Source organism: Alexandromys fortis, unplaced genomic scaffold (assembly GCF_014885135.2).
Source record: "Alexandromys fortis isolate MF-2015 unplaced genomic scaffold, M_Fortis_MF-2015_v1.1 scaffold_14, whole genome shotgun sequence".
NCBI lineage: Eukaryota > Metazoa > Chordata > Mammalia > Rodentia > Cricetidae > Alexandromys > Alexandromys fortis.
In genome coordinates, this window is record NW_026067910.1 from 6,410,068 (window position 1) to 6,432,574 (window position 22,507).

Here is a 22,507-nt window from a genome sequence, read left to right on the forward strand (position 1 = left end):
CAGGGACATGTGGCAAACTAACAGTCTTATCAAATTAATAGTGTTTAAGGGAACACTATTATATTTATAGCTGATAGCAAAAACCAAACACATAAAGTATTAGCTATTGAAGCTACCTGAAAGTTGTGGAATAAATCTATCTAGTTTTCTAAATAACTTAAGGTTGACAAACTAAAATAAAAAATTCAATGTTACTTATATAACTATCTACTGGAATGCAAATATTTTGATTTCTATATTTTGCTTCCACATGATTTCAGGTCATTAAACTACAGGCCAGTTGCCTGCTAAACATTAAATCTGTAGGCAAGATTAAAACAAATTTTGGTTAATTTACCTAACAAATAACAGGATTGTAAGTAAATATGATTGATTGACTACAACCTACTGCCTATTAAGTAAGCTAAGAAAGGTCTATATTAAACAATAATCAATAGATGTGTTTTGGCCAGGTATGGTAGCACATGGTAGGCTAAGGAAGAAAGATCCCATGTTCAAAGACAGCCAGGTCTATACAATGAGTTCCTGGCCAGTTTAAGAGTCATAGGAAGCCCTCAAACCCAACAAAGATACACTTTCATCATCTGGCTCAGTTAACAGTAATATGCAGGATGGCATGCATTTAGGCTGAGTCATATTTCATGATTTAAGTGCTTACAGTTTACATAGGTAACAGAAGTTTTCTAACCTCAGCCATAACAAAAAGTAAGAAACATGTATTTTTGGCTTTTCAAGACAGGTTTTCTCTGTGTAGTTAGTCCTAGCTATCCTAGAACTGACTCTGTAGACCAGGCTGGCCTTGATCTCAGAGATCCACCTGCCTCTGCCGCCCCTCCCGAGTGCTGGGATTAAAGGTGTGCTCCACCACTGTCCAGCTTGAACAGATTTTCTAATACCGATGATCGTAAAAAGATAACAGAAGCATAGGATCGCAGCTCAACACTGTAAGGTTCTGACAAAATTCCACAATTGTTCATCCATGTCCACTGTGTGGCCCTCTCCCTCCTCAAGACAGAGTTTAAGCATACAAGTCTGGCTGTCCTGGAACTCACTTTGTATCACTTTGTAGACCAGGCTGGCTTCAAGCTTAGTTTCAACTGTCTCAGCCTAAGTGCTGCTGCTTGCTATTCATTTCATAAAGACAACAGTTTTAACAGATTTATTTTTGTTTATGTGTATATGTATGAATACATGTGTCTAAATGCCTGTGGAGGAGAGAAGAGGGCATCTGACTCCCCCCTGGAGTTGAAGTTACATTAGGCTGTGAGCTGCACAACGTGGGTGCTGGGAACTGAACTCCAGTCCTCCACAAAGTGCCAAGTACTTCTAACCTCTGAGCCATCTCTCCAGCCCCAGTAGCTGTTCCCTTTTAGATATGCCTCTAGGTTTTAGTTTACTTTCTTATAAGTGCATGCAGAACCAGCTTCATAGACCTGTAGCTGGGAAAGAGGATTTTAATTGTCTTTTCAAATAACTGTCAATATTGTTTAGTATTAATCAGAAATCTAACAAGGTGGGATTCAGGCATTATAAACACACAGTGACGTTCGAATATAATTGCTTTTCTTACATCATGAAGGTGAACACACAGAATTTTGTAAAATCACATATGGGTCATATGAAAAACACTGGATTGCTGAAATAAGTAGCAATTCAAAAGCTGACACACTTTATTGCATTATGTAAGAATTACTCTCATTAGTGTGTCCATCCAGCTCATTACAAACTTACATATGGGAACCAGTCAAGTTCATGGGCATTGATGCTATGTTCTACAAAACACTAATTTTCACTTAAGAGCTCATGTTTTATTTCTGGCAATAAATACTCTCAATTGTGTTCTCTGAAGTAACAGACTGAAAAATTTTAAGACAATAGCTACCCGACAGTCTGAATAACCAACATCTGTCAGTCATTCCTCCAAAAAAGGCTAGGCACCTAAGTAGTGCAATACTTGCTAAGAGCAGCACCTTTGTTCAAGGTGAAGCTACATACATCAGCTGGGTAAGCGATGGATGTGCACTTTGTTTAGTACACTGGGAAGTGACATGTGTACCTGCATCTCATCAAGTGGAATATTAAAAAGCAATGTACAAAAGCAATTGGCATTGGGGAGGGAATGGGAGGAAAGGCAGGAGGGAAAACTGTGGTTGGTATGTAAAATTACATAAAAAAGAAAAAGAATAAAACTTCCAGAGCCATTCCTTTCATTCTTAGCATCAAAATGACGAACACAGAGGCTTTCACATTTCAAAATATTCGTAATAAAATTAGAGCGATTTTTACCTTGTAACACTTTCATTTCACCACCACTGTCTTTGCAACTAGCACCAGGATTGCCGCCTCCTTCTAACTCATCAAGATACAGACGGTATCGGTTTCCACTCTCGTCTTCATACTCTACATTTTCATCATCAGAATCCACTTCAGGAGCCACGTACACTACTTCAAATTCAATCTCTCCCCTCTAAAACAGGTAAAGACAGAAAGCCAAATCACTGCGACCATCATCAAGACAGAATTCTCAGTCTCAGGGAACAGATCCCGGGAGGAGATGGCAAGAGCTGCAAGTGCAGGAGGCCATGATGGCCAGATACTCTGTGGATTTTCTCTACGAGGGAGTTCTTTCTACTGTTACAGGGCCTTCTACTGAGCAAAGGATTCATTCATTCAAGACAGTCTCAAACAGACCAGGTTGGCCTTGAATCCGCACACGGCTGAGCATGAGCTTCAGCTCCTAATCTTCCTGCCTCTACATTTTTTTTTTTAAATTCTATGTATATAAGTGCTTTGTCTGCATGTACAACTTTATGACAGAAGAGGGCATCAGATCCCACTACAGATGGTTGTGAGGCAACATGTGGTTGCTGGGAATTGAACTCAGGACCTCTGGAAGAGCAGCCATTAACTGCTGAGTCATCTCTCCAGCCTCCTGCCTCCACCTCTTAAGAAAAAGGATTGCTGGTGTATGCCTGGCCTGACCACAGTATTTTAAATAATGTATCTAAAATAAAAAGGACGCTTAACTACGAAATTTACAGAATACTGGAACAAGTGCAAGTCATCTTGCATTTTATCAGAAACTTAGCAAATCTATTTAAGCAGATATTAAATAAACTTGCATACAAGGGTGTCAAACAGTTATAAAGAAATGCTGTGATTTATTGTTCTCCCTCTGAGGTAGGAACTTATTCTGTAGCCTATGCCAGCCTGGAACTCAACTCAACCTCACTAGCTTGAAACTTGCAGCAATCCTCCTGCCTCAGATTTCACATTGGGTGTGAATTAGTACACGCAACTTTTTTCTAATTCTTAAACTTTAGTTTAAAAGAAAAGAAAAACTTTTTAATGAGATAAGTATTAATAAAAGTATTTATGTAATAATAACAGTAATTGCTATATTTATTGCATAAAATTACAGCTTTTATTGATTCACAGAGCATCCCCATGCTCTTTTCATAAATGAGAAGCCTTGGTGAGTATTGAAGAGAACACATAGCTTTCCTCATATAACAAACAAGCATAAAGAAATAGCAACTTGGCTGTGAAGTCCTTACTCATTTCACTGTGCTGGGCTAGATGCAATATTTCTACTGCTATTCTTTAATAACTACTTTAGGTTCGAGTATAAAATTATAGTAATTTTAAGGTAAAGAAAATTCCCAAGGTATAACTGTCATTTACTGAGACTATAGTCACCACATCCTAGTTTTGTGTTTGTAACTCTGAAAATTATAGCCTGTCTTTTGTCAAAGCAGAATATGCCAGTTTTTGTGTGCCACCCACTTAGTGTCTTTAACGCTCTGCTTTCCTGGTGCTACCCCTGAGAAATGTCTACCTACTACCTACCCACAGCTCCTTTCCCACAGCTGCTCTTCATCCAGTTTTTATGCTTGACACATCGTCAAGCTGAGCCCAGAACACAACTCAAGAGACTACAGCAGCACCCTTTCTCATATAATTAAATGACAGAGATCACAGTAACGTGGGGCGGTAGAGGAAGGGCTGCTGGGAGTAGACTGGTTTAGTCACATGACTGTAATTGAAGGACCCCTAGAGTGCCTCTAGCCTAGTTTATTTAACAGAATGAAGGTGGGCTGAGGGATGGCTCCATGGTTAAGGGCACTTGCTGCTCTTGCAGAGAACCCAGATTCGAGTCCCAGCACCCACATAATTAAAAATACCATGCGTGAAGGTAGATTGATAATGTGGTCTTTTCAAAGGCATGCCCATGTCTAGCCCACGGCCCACATACATGTGCCTAAGATACCTATGAATGTGACCCAACACAAAACTACAAACTTACTTCAAACATTGCAAGACTGTTTTTGTCATTTTTAAAACTCCATTGTGTGATTCCAAAGAGTAAACTCTGTAGGTGACAATGCTTCGTCACAGTATCAAAGGTTAGAAATACATACAAACACAAATTTCAGGCTTAATATAGAAGATCTCTCTAAAAAAGCCATCATCAGTAGGCCGTCCCTTTACTGAAGCTATTTAAACAACGTCACAGAGACGTTCTGTGCTTCATGTAGAGCTAATTATCTACACAACCACATTCAACTGTGATTGCTCTAAACTAGAATACATGTCAATGGCCCACACCCTAGTGTTCTAATTCCCTCAACACTATTCTCAGGGGAAAACAGGGGTTTTAAGAACATGAGATACAAATCCGAATCTAAATATGGATTTTTTTTTATTTTTATTAGAGTTTTGCCTGCATGTATATCTGTGTGAGGGTGTGGGATACTCTGAAACTAAAATTACAGGCAGGAATGAGTTACCATGTGGGTGCTGGTAATTTCACCCGGGTCCTCTGTATCAGCCAGTTCTCTTAACTGCTGAGCCATTTCTTCAGTCCCTAAATATGGATTCTTATTCTATAATTTAATTTGTTAGGCAACTCTGAGCACACCCTTTATTCTCGAAGAATTTCAGCTTAGCTATTTTAATATTTATCACTATCTTTTATATTATTCATATACTAGTATTTTGCCTGCATGAATGTCTGTGCCCTTGGAACCAGAAGAGGGCTTAGGATCGATCTGGGAACTGGAATTATTCAGGATCATGTAGGTGTTGAGTCGAATCTGTGTCCTCTGCAAGAGTAGCAAGAATCCTTAACTATTGAGCCAACTCTCAACCCAGCTTCATTATGTTAAATAAGAAAATTGGGCTAGAGGAACGCTAAGGGTCCTTTCAGCTACAATCATGTGACTAAACCAGTCTTCTCCCAGCAGTCCTTCCTCTTCCGTCCCATATTACTGTGATGCTGCCGATCATGCTCCTAACTACCGACCCTGTTCTGAGTATCATCACATACCCTACGGTGTCAGTTCAACTGTACTGATGACATTGCTGCAGAGAGGACTTATTTTATGTAATCTGTCCAAAGTTAAGCAGCTTTGGAAAGGAATAAACCTAACTGTCCTTTTCAGCAAATGTGACCAAATGACATCTACAAGCTTCAAGGAACGGAAACAAGCTCTATGCCAGTCCAGTTTTAATTATAAAGAGAACTCACCTGCTGGGAAAGTATGGTTACAGCTTCTTTATGCTTTGTGTCCCTTAGGTTAACACCGTTCACGGCCAGGATAGCATCTCCAACATGCAGTCCTCCACATCTATCAGCGGGCTGCCCTGGGTGGATCTCAGAGATGAGAATGGGAACACCATGCTCCTTCCCACCCTAACAATAACAATATCAAAGGCAGTTAGTTAGTTCATAGTTTATAAAATAGCTACAGACCATCTCAGAGACAAGACATTTTCTTAACAACTCATTTCAATAAGCAGAGGGTCTCTGTAAATACCAAGTAAAATTTTACATGCTACCAAAGAGGCACCTCCACATTCAATGACTAAAAACATTAAATTTTATGAAATCATTATGGACTCCAAAATCTGTTAAAAGCAAATTATATACCAGTTATTCCATAGTACTTTTGCCATCTTGTGGGCCCTTCCATAGCACTTTTTTTTCCCTTTCATGGCAGGGTTTCTCTGAGTTTCTTTCAGAACCTGTTCTAAACTAGCTCTTGTAGACCAGGCCTCGAAATCACAGAGATGTGCCCGCCTCTACCTCCCGATTAAAGGTGTGCACCACCACTGCCTGGCTTTTCCATAGTACTTTTATCAAATCTAAATTGTTGTGTACTGTGATGGTTTGAATAAGAAAGGCTCCCATAGGCTCATATAATTGAATGCTTAGTCACCAGGGAGCAGAACTGTTGTTGTTGTTATTATTATTATAGTTATTATTATTAGGACTATGAGGTACAGCCTTGTTGGTGTAGGTGTGGCCTTCTGGAGGAAGTGTGTCACTGGGGACGGACTCTGAGGTTTCAGAAGCCCAAGCCAGGCCAGTGACTGCTCAGCGACTGCTCCAGTGCCGTACCTGCTGCCGCGATCCCCACCATGATGATAATGGACTAAACCTGTGAAACTGTAAACAAGCCCCAAGTAAGTATTTTCTCTCATGAGTTGCATCAGCCTCAGTCAGAGTCTCTTCGCAGCAACAGAACACTGACTAAAGTATGTATGAGAAGAATCATTATTTTATGTAGTACCATCATGTACTGCTTTAACCAAGACAATTTTAAAGTTGTAGTATAAATCCTCAATTTCAGAAAAGGAAAAATATATAATGTTGAACTGAGGAAATATAGTGTAATTGTTAACTGGTCTCACTTTATACAGCTTGTGTATATTGTTTCTATTTTTTTTTTAATATTTATTTATTATGTATACAATATTCCATCTGTGTGTATGCCTGCGGGCCAGAAGAGGGCACCAGACCCCATTACAGATGGTTGTGAGCCACCATGTGGTTGCTGGGAATCGAACTCAGAACCTTTAGAAGAGCAGACCATGCTCTTAACCACTGAGCCATCTCTCCAGCCCTATTGTTTCTATTTTTAAAAAACTTATTTTATGTATATTGGTGTTTTGCCTACATGTAATGACTTTATAACTTATTCAGGTCAGGTGCCTGAGGAAGTCAGGTCCCCTGGAACTGGAGTTACCGAGAGTTATGAGCTGCCATGCAGGTGCTGGGAACTGAACCTGGTGGGTCCTTTCAAAGAGCAGCCACTGTGCTTAACTACTGGCCCATTTCTCCAGCCCCAAGGGCATATTTTTAAGTATATACTTAATAAATAAGTTAATAAATATTGGTTAAATCTTTATTTGGGGGGGGGGGGAATTCTGAGACAGAGTTTCTCTGTGTAATAGTAATAGTTCTGACTGTCCCGGAACTTGCTCTGTAGACCAGGCTGGCCTTGACCTCACAGAGATCCTCCTGCCTCTGTCTCCCAAGTGCTGGGATTAAAGGCATGAGCCATCACCACCCAGTGGTTAAATCTTTTTTTTTTTTTCTAAGAAACATTTCTACTGTAGGTAAAACCAGAAAACAAATGAACTGATATTGTACTTAAACAGTCTCAAATGAAAACTGAAATAAATCACTAATATGAAACAAAATGACTCCTATTTGCTCTTTTTTTTATCCAAGTTTTATACCCAGAGAAGGTTTTACTCAAAAGTGTTGCTGCCTTAGTCTTGACAAATTTAGTTGTTTTGAGCTATAGAACACTTTGCTTCCCACAGGAGCTGGGTTCTATCAGACCCCTGTCCATAGAGAACCCGGACGCACTACTTCTTACTGTAATTGAAATGCCAAGGCCTTCATGATCTTCCTTAAGGAGGAGAACTTTTCGAATTGGACCAACTCCTTGGCTTTTCTTCAAAGAGTCTTGATCCTATTGCAGAAAAAGGAAAAAAAAAAGGAAAAAAAGATGTAGTATTTAAATAACAACCCAAGTAGAACTTACAATACATAGCTTGCTTTTAGAAATCATTATTAATCTCCCGGTATAGATAAACAGCACATTAGAAGATGAAAATGCTGTTGAGTAGGTATGGCAAATTTTAAGATAATTTTTTCTCACCTTTTGTAAATAAATATGTTTAGATTATAAGACATTATAAAATTACCAGGAATCACTCAATAAGTATCTTTAAGGAATAATGTAGTAACCATATATGCTATATGATACCATAAGATACTAGAAAGTATCTTAATATCCCATATAAATGCTAACTGATTTTTAGAATTGAGAATTTTTTTCAACTTGAATGACTAATTACTCTCTGATTTTCCAGAGCTCTAGAACCTACCTGCTAAATAAAAACAGTTCCCTTAACTGTTCTTTCTTTGACCTCCCTTACCTTTTTTTTTTTAAGTTCAAAACTAAGACTTTATTGCATGCTAAGCAAACACTTTTTGCACTGGCCCACTCGACTTTCTGGTATCTTTGATCCTTTTCTCTCTCCTAAACTCCTTTTCAACTCAGCAAGTAAATAATTCTAACCAATTAAAATCTTCCAATTTTACGATACTGACAAACCCCTAAACCAAACAGAAAAGAGCCCAACCCAACATCCCTTCCACCTCCCCGTCTTTTTGCCCTCTGCACACGCTTACTTCCTCTCCTCCATTAATCACTATGATTAAGATTATTTCCTAGCCTGCAATTTTCTTTATGGTCACTTGTAAAAATATTGCTAAATCTAATGGACACTTTTAGTAACTACGCTACCTAGCAGAAAGTTGACAGAGGCCAATAAATACCCACTTAGAAACCCACTCTTTTCCTTTGTTTCTATTGCGCTGCTTTCCCAGGTGACCTACATTGGACTGTTCCTGACTTCTTTCTTTGGGGCCAACTCTCCCGCCATACTAAGTTTCTATCCTTGGTCTCCTGTTCCTGTTTGGTTTACAGAACTTTCCGCTGACTACTTACTTCCATGATTTCAGTTACACCAGAGAAATATTGCTTCCCTAATATCTCTCCAACATAAGAGTTCTTTCCTGAATTCCAGTCGTAGGATCAATTGGATGGATTTCTTAGATGTCACACCAGCACCTCAAACACTGCTTGTCTAGAACTGATGTCATCTTTCCTCCCACAGACTTTCATTTTTTGGTACTTCCTTCATCAGTAAAGTCAAGGAACACTTGGGTTAGCCAAAGCAAAAGCTCAGGCTTCCTCTTCACTCACTTCCTTATCTAACAGTTGTCAAGACCTCAGCCCAGGCCAGCTCTGCTCACACTATTTCTTCCAGAGCTGCTCTTCCTTTCCAATGTTATTTATGAGCCTTTCTCACTTTTCCTTGCATCACTACTATGTCTTTCTGACTGCAGTGGCCGGGCACATCACCGTACTATTACGTTCACTACTTTACTTGAAAGGTCCATAATTATCAGAGTAACTAAGACACCTGTATTTAATGTAAAATAACTTTGGTCTTCTGGCTTCTAGCTAACTAGGTAAGGTGATGCCACTAGGCTATTTAAGTATGCCTTATCACTCTGATACACCCCACACCAACCACTGTGTCCCCTTGTAACCTAGCCTCAGACCTACTGGACCTCAAAGTTAACACAGAACATCAGGCTCTAAAAGACAATGACAGAACTATGCACTGTGATCTGTTTTTCATTAAGTGTAATAATAACGTTTGTGGAGGCAACAGGTTATTTTACTGTTTAAGGCTGTGGTGGTTTAAATGAGAATGGGTCATATATTTGAATGTTTGGTTCCTAGTTGGCAGACTGATAAGGAAGAATTAGGAGGTGTGGTCTTCTCTCTCTCTCTCTCTCTCTCTCTCTCTCTCTCTCTCTCTCTCTCTCTCTCTCTGCCTGCTGCCTGCAGATGTAATCTCTTAGCTACTGCTTAGCATCATGCCTGCCTGTCATTGTGCTCCATAAAGATGTTCATGGATTAACTCTCTGAAATAAGCCCCCAATTAAATGCTTCCTTTTATAAGTTGTTTTGGACATAGAGTTTCATCACAGCAATAGAAGAATAACTAACACAATGGCCATGTTCATATGGTAATAAAATATGCAAACCACTGTAAAAAAGTCTGCTTCATATATTAAGTTTTTTTTATTTTTTTTTTGTGAGATATGGTCTCACTATGTATCTCCGGCTGTCCTGGAACAAACTATGTAGACCAGGCTGGCCTCAAACTCATAGAGATCCGCCTGTCTTTGCCTCCCAAGTTGTGGGATTAAAGGCGTGCGCCACTATGCCTGGCCCAATATATTAAATTGTTATAGCTAAAGTCTGCACTATATAATAAAATTTAATAAGGACTTATCCAGGTAGAATGTTCCTGTACAATGATGGCTATGGAAGCAGAAAACTGGACACAGACTTCAAATTCTATCTAATCAAAGACCAAATAAATGTAAATGGTATTTCAAATCTATGTTTGGATGTAGGTACCAAAAACTCCCTTGAAAAGTTCTTCCAAATTCAACTTATCACAAATAAGTTTATAAAAAATTTAAGTATGCTCAGTGATGATACAGAAAAATTTTAAAATATGATCTAAAATACAAACAATATGTGTTTGCTAGATAGGACTGTCTGCAGAAACACCATTCTTAGAACATTAAGTCAGAAAAATGATCAAAACTTCGTTGGGTAACTAAACCTTTTAAATATGTAACTGCTTTGAATAAGCGAACCTTCTTTTCACACATTAAGTAAAGGTTTAAAATACTAGTAGAAGGAAAGAAAGAACAGAGAAGACTCGTAATCAAACCAAGAGGCTGAGTGTGAAGCAGGAACATACATGGCCTGGGGGTGCTTGCATGGGTCGCTTCAAGTCGTTGCGCCCCCTGCAGGCTCTGATGACGGTTTTGTGGCGATGCAAATGTATTTCAGCTTCTAACTGGTTCCAGAGCTTATCATGAGCAGGTCCCTTCATATCTCGTCCCAGTAACTGTATCTGCTGGACCCTTCACATGGGGAAAAGAGAATAGCTTTTAGTACGTTTATTATATTTAAGATAATTGAGAAGAATTACTAATTTAAGTAGCTGCTATATACATTTTAGTTGATAACAAAACTAATACCCAGGTCTTTCCTCTCTGAATTTGTACAGATAAACTGAAAGGGACAGGCATCTGTAAGAGAAAACCAGCCAAAATTTTTTTTAGCAAAATGAGAACTCCTTTAATTATATACTTAATTTAAATAAACCTAAGAAAACATTTTTTTTTGAAATTAATGACAACATGCTTTATTTATTGCATAACTGAATTCAGGATACTATTAAATAGGAGCAGTTGGACAACATGGACCATATAAGAACATTTCCTTTAAAGATAGTTTATTTTTACATAGTGGTTATTTTAAAAAGTCACTAGAAAATTTGTATTTCAATATGACAAAAATGATTTGCTTCCAGGCTGGAGAGAGACAGCTTAGTGGTTAAGAGCACTTAATGCTCTTGAAGAGGACCCAGGCTCAGTTCTCAGCACCCACGTGGTGACTCACAACCATCTCTATCTCTTACTCCAGGTGATCTGACCCGCTCTTTTGACTTCTGGTATACATGGTATATATACAACATGCAGGCAAAACACATATACACATAAAATAAAATTTAAAAATCTAAAAATAAATTTAAAATATCTTTGCTTCATCTCATTTCTTAATAGATATTAAAATGAGTATAAAATGTTTTGATACTAGCATGTTACCGAACTTTGAGACCAATTACCCTACCAATATTAAAGTCAACTGAACTAACTTGTATAATAAATTTACTTTTATTTTTAAATATATTTGAAGAACCAAAATTATCAGATATAAAGGACCAAGGGATTTCTTACAGCTGATCATATGAGCACTGCCTGTTGCAGAGTCAAGGCAGGAAATAACTGAAAAGTATTGCTCTGCAGATACAGGCACTTCACAGTAAGTTAGCATCAGTTTATATGTGTAAGCCACACACACACACACACACACACACACTCATACACCCACACATCTGAAATAAATAATGCTGCCAATATTAATTCAACACTGCTACCCTACAGCTACAGAAAATAACTGAAAGTAAAATGGTTCATTTGTAAGAGATGAGTAAAGCGCTTGTCACTTAAGAAAACAAGCAGAGCTGTTTAGTACACACCTGCCCGCCAGCTCCTTATCCAGGTACTTGGCAGCCAATCTCGCCCCATAGACTTCCGCCTGGAGAACAGCTATGTGCCTGCGGAGGGCCTCATTCTCCTTCCTTAGCAGCTTTACTTCGGCTTCAAGCTGAGCTTCTTTTACTTTTTCTGTTTTATTTGCTTCAAGCTCTCTTTCCTATTGTAATTTTAAAAACATAATTTTATAACAATGTCTTTATGATTCTACAGCCAGGAGACGGTGCTCCTTAAAAATACACACAAGTGCAGCACATAATACAAACAATAAAAACATGGAAAATTGGATTGGAACACAAAGGCTGACTCCAGTTCTTTGTTATGTTTTTATTTAGTTTTGGTGTGTGTGCCACACATATGTGGACTGCCCCTGGAGGCCGATGGAGGGATCAGGTCCCTGAGCTGCTGTTCCTGGAGGTTGCGAGCAGGCTGATGGGGTGCTGGGTCTTCTGGAAGAACAGTAAATGCTCTTAACCATCCCTTTAGATGATAATTCTGTCTTGCTTTTGAAGATAAAGTTTTGGTAGCTATCTTAGGCTGGCCTGGGATTCACTATGCTCCTCAGGCTAACCCTGAACCTGAAATCCTTCATCCATCTCTCAAGTGCTGGGACTACAGATGCACACAACAATGCTTGGCTGGACTGCCTTCCTTTAAATTCAGGAATATGACATCTTGAACCTTCTTTTGGATAAGTGCATGCATGATGCACCCTGATATTAAAAGAAGCCAGAGCAGACTTCTTTAAGCAGGACACTGAGTCTATTTACTTTGTAAAAATGACTGAAGAAGCTAGATTAACAGAAAAAATAATAAGCACCCATGTTAGCTCACGGTGGCAAGACTCAGGAGGATGCAGCGGAAGGATCCTAAGTTCCCAGTCACCTTTGGCTACACAGAGAATTCCAGGCTAACTTTTACCCTTTTACCCACTTAAACATCCTGCTGTCTCATTCTAAGTTTTTTCTTTTCTTTTCGGCGGGGAAGGGGGGGGGGGTGTTTCGAGACAGGGTTTCTCTGTAGCTTTGGAGCCTGTCTTGGAACTTGCTTTGTAGACCAGGCTGGCCTCGAACTCACAGAGATCCGCCTGCCTCTGTCTCCCTGAGTTCTGGGATTAAAGGTGTGCCACCACTGTCCCTGGCTTCATTCTATGTTTTAAGAAAACACCATATAACCATGCACAGAGAACCTGGAGTTACTATGTTAGAACACACACACTTAACATTTTTGAAGGAAAGAGTTGTCTATGGGATAGAGCATTCTTACTCTCCGGATCTAGTTCATGCACTTGTAACTTACAGCAGATTCCAGAGTGACTTTTCTAGGGAAAACAACTTCCCTTTGCCTCCTATGAAGTAAAATAGTCATTCAGCTTCAGCTCTCATAAAAGAGCCATCTTCAGCCTTCTATGTGAATCTACAGGTATTTCAGGACATAATCCCCAAATTATCACCATCTTTTTTTTTTTTTTCAAGACAGGGTTTCTGTGTAGTCCTGGCTGCCCTAGAACTCATTCTGCAGACCAGGTGGCCTCAGACTCAGAGATCTGCCTTCTTCTGCCTCCTGGGTGTTGAGACTTTTCTGTGGTGCTGGAAACAGACCCCGGGGCTCTCCACACTAGCAGCCCTCCATTCACCAAGCTCCACTGCCTGCATGGACCAGGATTCCTCGGTGTGTAGCTTATAGAAATGTTACTACAGGACTATCTCCTTACAGTTACTTTAATGAGCTAGTCACAGTGTACTAATGAGTTTCAGATGCTAATGAGGCTAACCCTTTCTTTTAATAACTCAAATTCCTAAGGAATCTGACAGTCTCTGAGACTTGAAATTAAGATATGTATGCAACCCAGCCATGGGGAAGCACACACCTTTAACCCAAGTAGGTGAGAGACAGAGGTAGGCAAATCTCTGTGAGTTCAAGGACAGTCTGTCGTTTAAAACAACGTATAAACAAGAATATGATTAAGGAAATGGAAGGGAATTACTTTAAGATTTAAAGGTAATTTGTAAGTTTGTTTCCTGGTTAACCTTCCTGTATTAGGTAATAAGCATGAGGTTTGTTTCAGGTTTTAGACTTGTAAAGTATGTATTTTCAGAAGTCAACCGGAATCTGATTAGCTTGACACTAAGAAGTTACATACTGTTACTGTCTAAAATAATTTCTGATAAAGATTTTAAAATGCAATGCTTTAAAGGTTACACAATCATCCCAAACCCACCAAAAGGTTCTAACACATGCACTGGATGAAGGAATCAGCATGCACACCCTCTTAGTGGGAACAAGTTCAGAAAGAAACTTGATGGGTAAAAACCAGGCCTGGTTCAAACACCTTCAATACCCTCATGCAGGTATTTTTGCCAAAGTAGAAGTGTGAGCAAGTTACAAGACTCAAAAGTTTTCAAAAATGGATGAGCTCTGCTAATCATGGCTCTAAGTCACGAATGAGAGATAAGTCTTTAGCCGCATGCAGTGAGAAAAGCACAGCGGGCACCCTCTGAACTTTCCAGGTATCTGAACACGAAAACACTGGCGTTAACATCCTTTTCAAATACAAAGTGTGACAACAAGCAATACACAAAACACTAAAACACTTCAGCATGACACATTAAATAAAGCAAGAGAAATAGTAGACTTACCAGCTCATCCACAGAGGGGACAGACTTCAGATACAAGAAAAAAGTTTTGCAATTAGAAAACCATTGAAAAAAACAAATTTATCTAGTGGTATTATCATTATAAGGAAAACTTCCATATGTTGAGTATCAGTTGGATAAAGTCCATTAGCACAAATATATCTGCAAATCTATAAACAACAGTTATAATATTAGACTAAAATTTTTAAAAATAAAAGTTAATACAACTGGCCCACTATTTGTTTTTCTATAGCACCTGTTAAAAGTTTAGGAATTTGAGATGGGCAATAGTGGCACACACCTTAAATCCCAGCACTAAGGAGGCAGAGGCAGGTGTACCTCTGTGAGTTCAAGGCCAGCCTGGTCTACAAAGTGAATTCCAGGACAGCCTAGGCTACACTGAGAAACTCTGTCTCAAAAATCCAAGCCAAACCAAACCAAATAAAACCAACCAAACAAAAAGCTTAGGAACTCTTATAATGAAAATATAGAATGTTTTTCCATGTTAATATCACATAGCTCAAATAAGAATTTATGATCTGTCTTTTAAGGTGGTTAAATGAAAAACTATTAAAAGATACATAGGCCTTCAGTTTATAGGACTTTAGGAGAATAGAGATGCTGAATTAGATTTCAACATATCAGTACTTGAAACCAGTTAAACCTAATCAAGGGACACTAAGTAAAGCTTAGTATGCTCTGCACTCAGGACACCAACAGCACTGTTTCATGGCCTGTCTCTCCCAAGCTTTACCTTTTTGACTGCCGTCTTCACATATTTAGCCAAATGTCTGGCAGATGGAATGCACTCAATACATGGGCTAAATTGAAACAGGCTTTACAGTTTTGTTTTCTGCTTACATAGCCTGTTGTGATTAAGAGCATTATGGCTAATTAGCGTGAACTCACAGAGAAACAATATATAGACATGACACAATGTTCAGTAGCAGAAGAAAAGCTTACGCTCTACTGAGAGCTAAGAACCTTGTTGGTATTTAATTACACTGGTCCCTTCTCTGTACTCACAGCACTCTGACTTTACCAAGACACCAGACTAACATACAGCTAGGGCTAAGTGAATGAGGCACTGGCAAAAATTACTGAGGAAACTTAAAGAGTGTTCTCTGTAAAGGCTAACATAGTTAAGAATTTTTCTGTCCCTCTTTAGACTCTTCCTTGTTCCTGCCCAGACACAGACACGAGGAAATTCCAAGGCTGGAACTCATCTGCTAAAAACTGTAGAACAACCGAAACAAGAACCTCAACCCCTAGTGTGTGTGTGTGTGTGTGTGTGTGTGTGTGTGTGTGTGGTGTGTGTGTGTGTGTGTGTGTGTGTGTGTGTGTGTGTGTGTAGTGGCTGCATCAGTTCTGGGATGCCTGCCTAGGGGTTAGCTGAGGAAAAAAGCTAACATACTGTACAAGAACAAGCTCAATGCTACTTGGGATTTTTGCTACAGCAGCTGAATTTAACCCTGACAGACAGCAGAACAAAAATCTGTTTATGCTATATCATAACTACCCTTTAAATATACAAACATTTTAAAACAGAGCATTTTCCATTCTTTCAGGTAGCTATTGACATGAACACAGATGCTACTGATGAATATGATGATCGTAAACTTTCTATTGCCTGAATTCTCACAATGGACATGACATTTCATAACTGTGACTTTGCTATAAATCTCTGCACCTTCCAAAACACAAGTGTACATCATGGTCCACTTACCAGTTTTGCCTTAATGGTGCCAGAGTCAACACTCTGACCGGTTTTGGCATGAAGCTGAAGCTGAGTGGAGTGTAACTGTAACAGCTGGTCGTGCACTTCTTTCTCCAGAACAACTTTCTCTGCTTGAGTCTCTGTCAGCTCAGACCGCAGATCAACCAGTTGTGCCTTAGCAATAGGAAACAATAAGGATGCTTAATTTTCTTTATTATTCAAGAATGACAAAAAGATAATCCTGGAAATGAAAACATAAACACTAGCCAACTGTTAGCTGACAAAAGTGCTAGCTAGATGTTCAGTGCGTAAAATCACATGCTGCCAAGCCTTTGACCCTCAGAACTCAAGTGCACACACACAAATGAGAATTAAAAATTTTAAGCTCATCAGAAACCAAGCGTGAAAAACATAAGAGGCAAGAGAACACAGCCATAAGCAGTATCTCTTAGTAACATAGGCAACTTCCATTTCACACAGCTTACTCTAACAAACCTTCTTAGAGGCTTTTCATCTTTATCTCCAGAGCTTTGGAAATTACAGTTCAGACAGTATGTTATGGTGGTCACTACCATGAATAATATGTTAGTGGGGTCTGTCTTCAACCCAGAAACTGTCAGCCTACATTAGACTTCTTCAACTTTCCCACTTGCAACGTTCATTAATTTCAATGGCTTCTGGTCCAGGTGCCTTGAACCTGCTATGTAGCTGAGGATGACTCTGAACTTCAGATCCTTCTGCCTCCACTTCCTGAGTGCTCAAATTAGATGCGTATTTCCATGTTCCATTTATGTATGGCTAGGGACCGAATTCTGGTCCTCATATATACTTAGGCAAGCCCTGTACAAAATGAGCTATACCCCCACCTCTATTGTTTAAATACACATTGTGTGTACGACACTGTGTACACACATTTGGACATTTTCAAACAAGCATTGAGCCTATGCATGCCCTCCACTTCTCTAGTTTCCCCAGCTTCTTTCCCTTTCTTACAACCTTTTCACTGGACTTTTACACAACCCCAGGGACGTAGGTATATAAAATAATTACACAAACATTTCCTAGTAATATGTCATAAGTTCATTTTAAAACAATCATTATACACTCTCCCCACTTATTAAAGACTAATTTTCATAATGAGGTGTGTTTATTTATTTGTACACAGTTTGGCTGAGTATGTGATACAATGAGACACAGGAGGTATGCCTAACCTGCAGCCCATGGGTCACATGTGGCCGAGGACAGCTATGAATGCAGTCCAACACAATATGGTAAGCATACTTAAAAGCTAAGAATTTTTTTGCAACTTGATTACACGGTTCTCAATTGTTAGCTTCACAGATGACCACATATGACAAGGCTGGCCAAACTTTAGGTAGAGCACCTTCAACATTTTTCAGAGCTGACCAATATTCTCATTTGATAACTGGTTCTACATGCAGAAATATGCTTAGGGTTATTTCAGAAATTGTTGGAAAGTCTTTCCTAATCCCAAGCCAAAATTCATTTAACAATAAAAAATTAGTAATTAAAAATACTTACTATTATTTATGTATGTCTGTATGTGTACATGCCACATATGTGCAAGTTCTGGATGAAGTCAGAAGGTATTAGAGTTCCTGGAGTTGGAGTTACAGATGTGAGTTACCTGACTTGGGTCATCTGAAAGAGCAGCAAGTGCTCTTAACCACTGGGCATCTCTCCAACCTCCAAAATATGTATTTATTCATTTACTTGTATGTGTACATGCCAGTGTGTGAGCACTGCAACATGTGTGTGGAGGTCAGAGGATAACCGTGGGTGTTGGTCCTTACCTTCCACCTGGAGGGAGAGTCCCTCTTGCTTGCTGCTGCCCTGCATATTCCAGGTTATCTACCCTTGAGCTTTTAGGGAATTCTCTTGTCCTTGCCTCACATCATGTGCCATATTCACACACCACCAATTTGACACTGGTTCAAGGGATCTAAACTCAAGTTGTAAGGCTTGCATAGCAAGTGCCTCTTATCTGCTGAGCCATCTCCATGGCTCAACTATTCTATTCCTTTTTATTCTACTCTACTCTACTCTATTTATTTATTTTGAGACAAGGTTGTCTGTGTAGTCCTCGCTGTCCTGAACTCACTACGCAAACCACGATGGCCTCAAACTCACAGATCCACCTGCTTCTGCCTCCCTAGTGCTGGGATTAAAGGCGTGTGCCACCACTGCACAGGTTTTCTGTTTTGTTCTCTAAAGAAACTAAAATCAGAAACTCAAATACCAATTTTTGAGATCTAGTATTCTCACACAATATAATCCAAGCATATGTGAATTTGAGCTTTATATGCTGAAGAATAATGGGAAAACATTAGGTCTTTGTTTCTGTAAGCCGTACATATCAATCTGTAAGAGCAGAAAACTATGTATGCTGTAAGAGCACTGTCATGCATGGCCTGCATCTGAGCCAAGGTGCTTCAGGCATGTTCCTCAGCCCTGTGTGGTGCAACATGGGTAATGGCTGCCAGAACACCTTGGGTTCACTATGTGTTTGATTTTTAATTCATTTTTGGTTGCTGCATGTTCAGAGGTCTTTTACTGTTCTCCAATATTTTGGGACCCTCACATTCAGTTATAAGAGCTCATCTAGGAGCCCAAATCTCAATTTATGGAGCTGTTTTTTTCTTTTCTTTTTGTCAGAAAACTTCCCTTTGCGCTGTGTGGCAATTATTTTAGGTGCCAAAGTGCCAAGTGCTGAGATCATAGTGAACTCAAGTGTCAGAGTTAACTGCAAGTTTTCAGTTCCACCAGAGAAGCCTTGCACAAGGCCCTCATGTTTCCATTTCTGCAGAGCTGACAACATTGTTTCACCTTTGTGTACTGCACATGGCCCTCATGTTTGCTCTTCCCAACTAGCCAGCACCTGCACCTTTCCTATTCAATTCAAAAGAATTTTAAAATTTAATTTTTAACTTAAAAATTAAAAGGTCAGAGAACTATACTGTCATAGAAAAAATGTAGGTAGTTCAAAGAGAGTTAGCTCAGCTTTGAGGAAGGTCAATTTAGGGTAGCAGCACTGTTGTGGCTTTCTAAATGATCTGCTACCATGGTGATGCTATAAATGGAAATAAAGGATTTTATAATGTTAAAAACAGCATCTGCAATACATTCAAAAATAAGGTAAAAAACAGAACAAAACAAACACCTTTCCAAAGTGCAGCCGCTGATCAGTTACATTAGGATTAACAGGAGCTGGGTGGTGGTGGTGCACACCTTTAATCCCAGTACTTGGGAGCAGAGGCAGGCAGATCTCTGTGAGTTCTAATTTCTAGGCCAGTCTGGTCTACAGAGTGAGTTCCAGGACTTGCTCCAAAGCTACAGAGAAACCCTGTCTTAAAAAACAAACAAAACAAAACAAAACAAAAAAAGGATTAACAGCTTGTAGGGGAGGGGGACAGCCAGGGCTTAACTAGCAGATCTCTGCACAAATCACAATATGAAGAACAGCAGAAGTGCAAAGCTGAGACTTGTCCTGGGACTAGGAGCAGAGATGTAATATCCCAACACAGTTACATGAAGGGAGTGCAGGGACTGGGACTTGGGAAGTTACTAGTCAAGGATGGTCTGAGAGGGAAAGGAAAAAAATGTGGTATGGCAAAAATACTGCCACATGAGACAGTTATTGTTAACTGCTAACTAGACAGAATCAGAATTACCTGGGAGATGGGCCTTTGGGGGTGTGTGTGGTATTTTGTTATGTTCATTCATGTTGGAGGACCCATCTTAACTGTAGGTGGACCCATTCTCTGTAGAGAACCCTACACAGTATAAAATGCAGAAGGCAAGCAAAAACACTGTACACTAGCATTTCCTCGTCTCTGCTCCTTGACTGTGGATGCAATGTGACCTGCTGTCTCAAGCTCCTGCTGCTATGATTTCCCCACAATGATGGACTGTAACGTGAGCTGTGACACAGAAGAGACCCTTTCTTCCTTAAGTTGCTTCTGCTAGGGAATAGACGTTTCATTTTATTTCATTATTAGTACTATCAGGGGGTATGGGCATGAGGAGGTCAAAAGACAACTTTGCCCAGTCAGGTCTCTTCTTCCACTCTGACATGAGTTCTGGAACAGAACAAAGCTAGTTCTTTGGGCTTGTGTGTCAGATGCCTTTACCCCATGAGGGTTTTTGTTGCTACTGCTTTTAGACTAAGTCTAGTAGCCCTGGCTGGACTAGGACTACATGAAGACTAGGGTGGTCATGGATTCACAGAGATGCCCCTGTCCCTGCCTCCCAAGTGCTGAGATTACAGGGCTGTGTTACCATGAGTGGCTCCTGGCAGACCATTTCATCACAGCAGTAGAAAAGAAACCAAGACGCTGCTTCTTTCTTTGCCTCCACTGATGCCTCCATAAACAAGGCCTTCTTGTTCTTGAATGCTCTCAAGTCCCTTACAGAAAATGGATAATATTTACATATAACCTATGTGCTCTACGAACCTCAAATCGCCTGTAGATTACTTATAAAAATGCTATGGAAAAATTGTCATAGTATTATTTTTTCATTTAAATAAATATTTTTCTCTTAAAAAACTGCAAATAGACAAAGGATCACACACCAAGATTAAGTAGACTTAAAGTCTATACAACTTAATGAACTTAAGAAGTGTTAGAATTGGCATTAGGATGAAGTTGTAAAGGTTACTACTATAGTGTATCATTCAGGAAATAAAGGTGAGTAGATAAAATTGCTTTTATCTAAATCTGACCTGTGGGGTTCCCTTTTTCTTCGAGGTCTGTTGGCTACCAGTCCACAAGGACAAAGGAGCAGAAGAAGGTGATAAGAGTTTTGTACAGCCTGTACAAAGGCAGAAATAGCCTTCTGGGAGAAGCTCTGGTAGGTAGCTCAGCTTTATTCCAGAATATAGGGCAAATGTAGGTTTGGGAACAGTAGCTGGGGAATCACCTAATTTGCATTAAGTGGCATGCTCCTATCATATAGCTGGATTAGTAGCTGAACGGGCCTATCAAAATAGCCAGAGCATGTCACCTAATTACCATATGGGCAGTAGGAAAAGAGCTTTTGCAAGGAACTGTTCAAGGGTCACTCTAGAGAGAAATCAGGCATCCAGGTCTAGAGACATTCTCCAAATAAGCTCAGGCAGAGAGCTGCCAAGCCATGGAAGACTGCAACATGTTACCGGCAGAGCCTCCCAACATTGACCATGGTTTCTTGACTGTCCAGATAGAGAACTGTGTGTTCAAGCTCAGGAGAAAAGGCCCAGCACCTAAATTTAACTATATCCTAAAAGGACAAGAAAAATGGGGCTATGAACAGGTTATCAATTTGAATGTGGTCTATTATATACATTCAATTAAATGAAGTAATTTTCTTTTAGGTTGCTCAACATAAAAATATTGGGGTTGGAGAGATGGCTAAGTGATTAAGAGCACTGGCAGCTCTTCCAGAAGACCTAGGTTCAATTCCCATCACCCACATGGTGACTCACAACTGTCTGTAAATCCAGTTTAGTTCCAGGGGATCAGACGCTCTGCTGGCCTTCACCGACGCCAGGTATGCATGGTTCACAAACAGAGAAGCAGAAAAAAAGTCATACACATTAAAAAAGGAGAAGAAGGAGGAGGAGGAGAAGTAGAGGAGAAGGAGAAGAAGGTATCAAAATCTCGGGAATAAGACTATTTCAAATTTACTCTAAATTCCGTAGTATATAGTAAACCCCTTCTTGCTTAAAATGTAAGCATTCTGTCAAAGAAAACTTAGTCACAGATAAACTTTCGGTAGTGATTTATTAAAGTGTCTTCATACTATTGAATGGTCACCCTACAGCATGGTAGAGCTCTAGAAAGGGACCCACAAAAACAGACTATGATGACTATGATTATGACAATACTTAGGCAATGCAATTAAAGCTGCATTTTCTAAGACTACCTAGGTGGTCAGTGGCCAAGTCGCATTCCTGCATCCAATTCTGGTGTCCAGGGCAGCACTGTGAAGTATTGCTATCACGCAGGAGCCAGAGGAAACTGTGCTTCCATCACTACAGTATATGGTTAGTGCCCTGACAAGCCACACTCCCACAAAGCAAGCACCTACCCACCATATGGCAGGCATGTGCCTGAGCTCTACTTATCATACTTAACT

The 22,507-nt window shown here is 39.7% G+C and overlaps 1 protein-coding gene across 2 annotated transcripts in view; it reads right to left on the reverse strand.

Moving 5' to 3' along the window:
* Positions 1-22,507, reverse strand: part of Gopc (golgi associated PDZ and coiled-coil motif containing) — a 39,470-nt gene that overhangs the window by 2,627 nt on the left and 14,336 nt on the right. The window contains exons 2-8 of one of the 2 annotated variants that reach the window (XM_050138100.1): positions 16,379-16,543; positions 14,656-14,679; positions 12,001-12,176; positions 10,654-10,819; positions 7,671-7,766; positions 5,531-5,695; positions 2,287-2,467 (exon numbers count right to left, since the gene is read on the reverse strand). In XM_050138100.1, coding sequence (XP_049994057.1) covers positions 2,287-2,467; positions 5,531-5,695; positions 7,671-7,766; positions 10,654-10,819; positions 12,001-12,176; positions 14,656-14,679; positions 16,379-16,543 — 973 coding nt within the window. The remainder of the gene's footprint in view (positions 1-2,286; positions 2,468-5,530; positions 5,696-7,670; positions 7,767-10,653; positions 10,820-12,000; positions 12,177-14,655; positions 14,680-16,378; positions 16,544-22,507) is intronic. The other variant, XM_050138101.1, reaches the window with a different exon arrangement.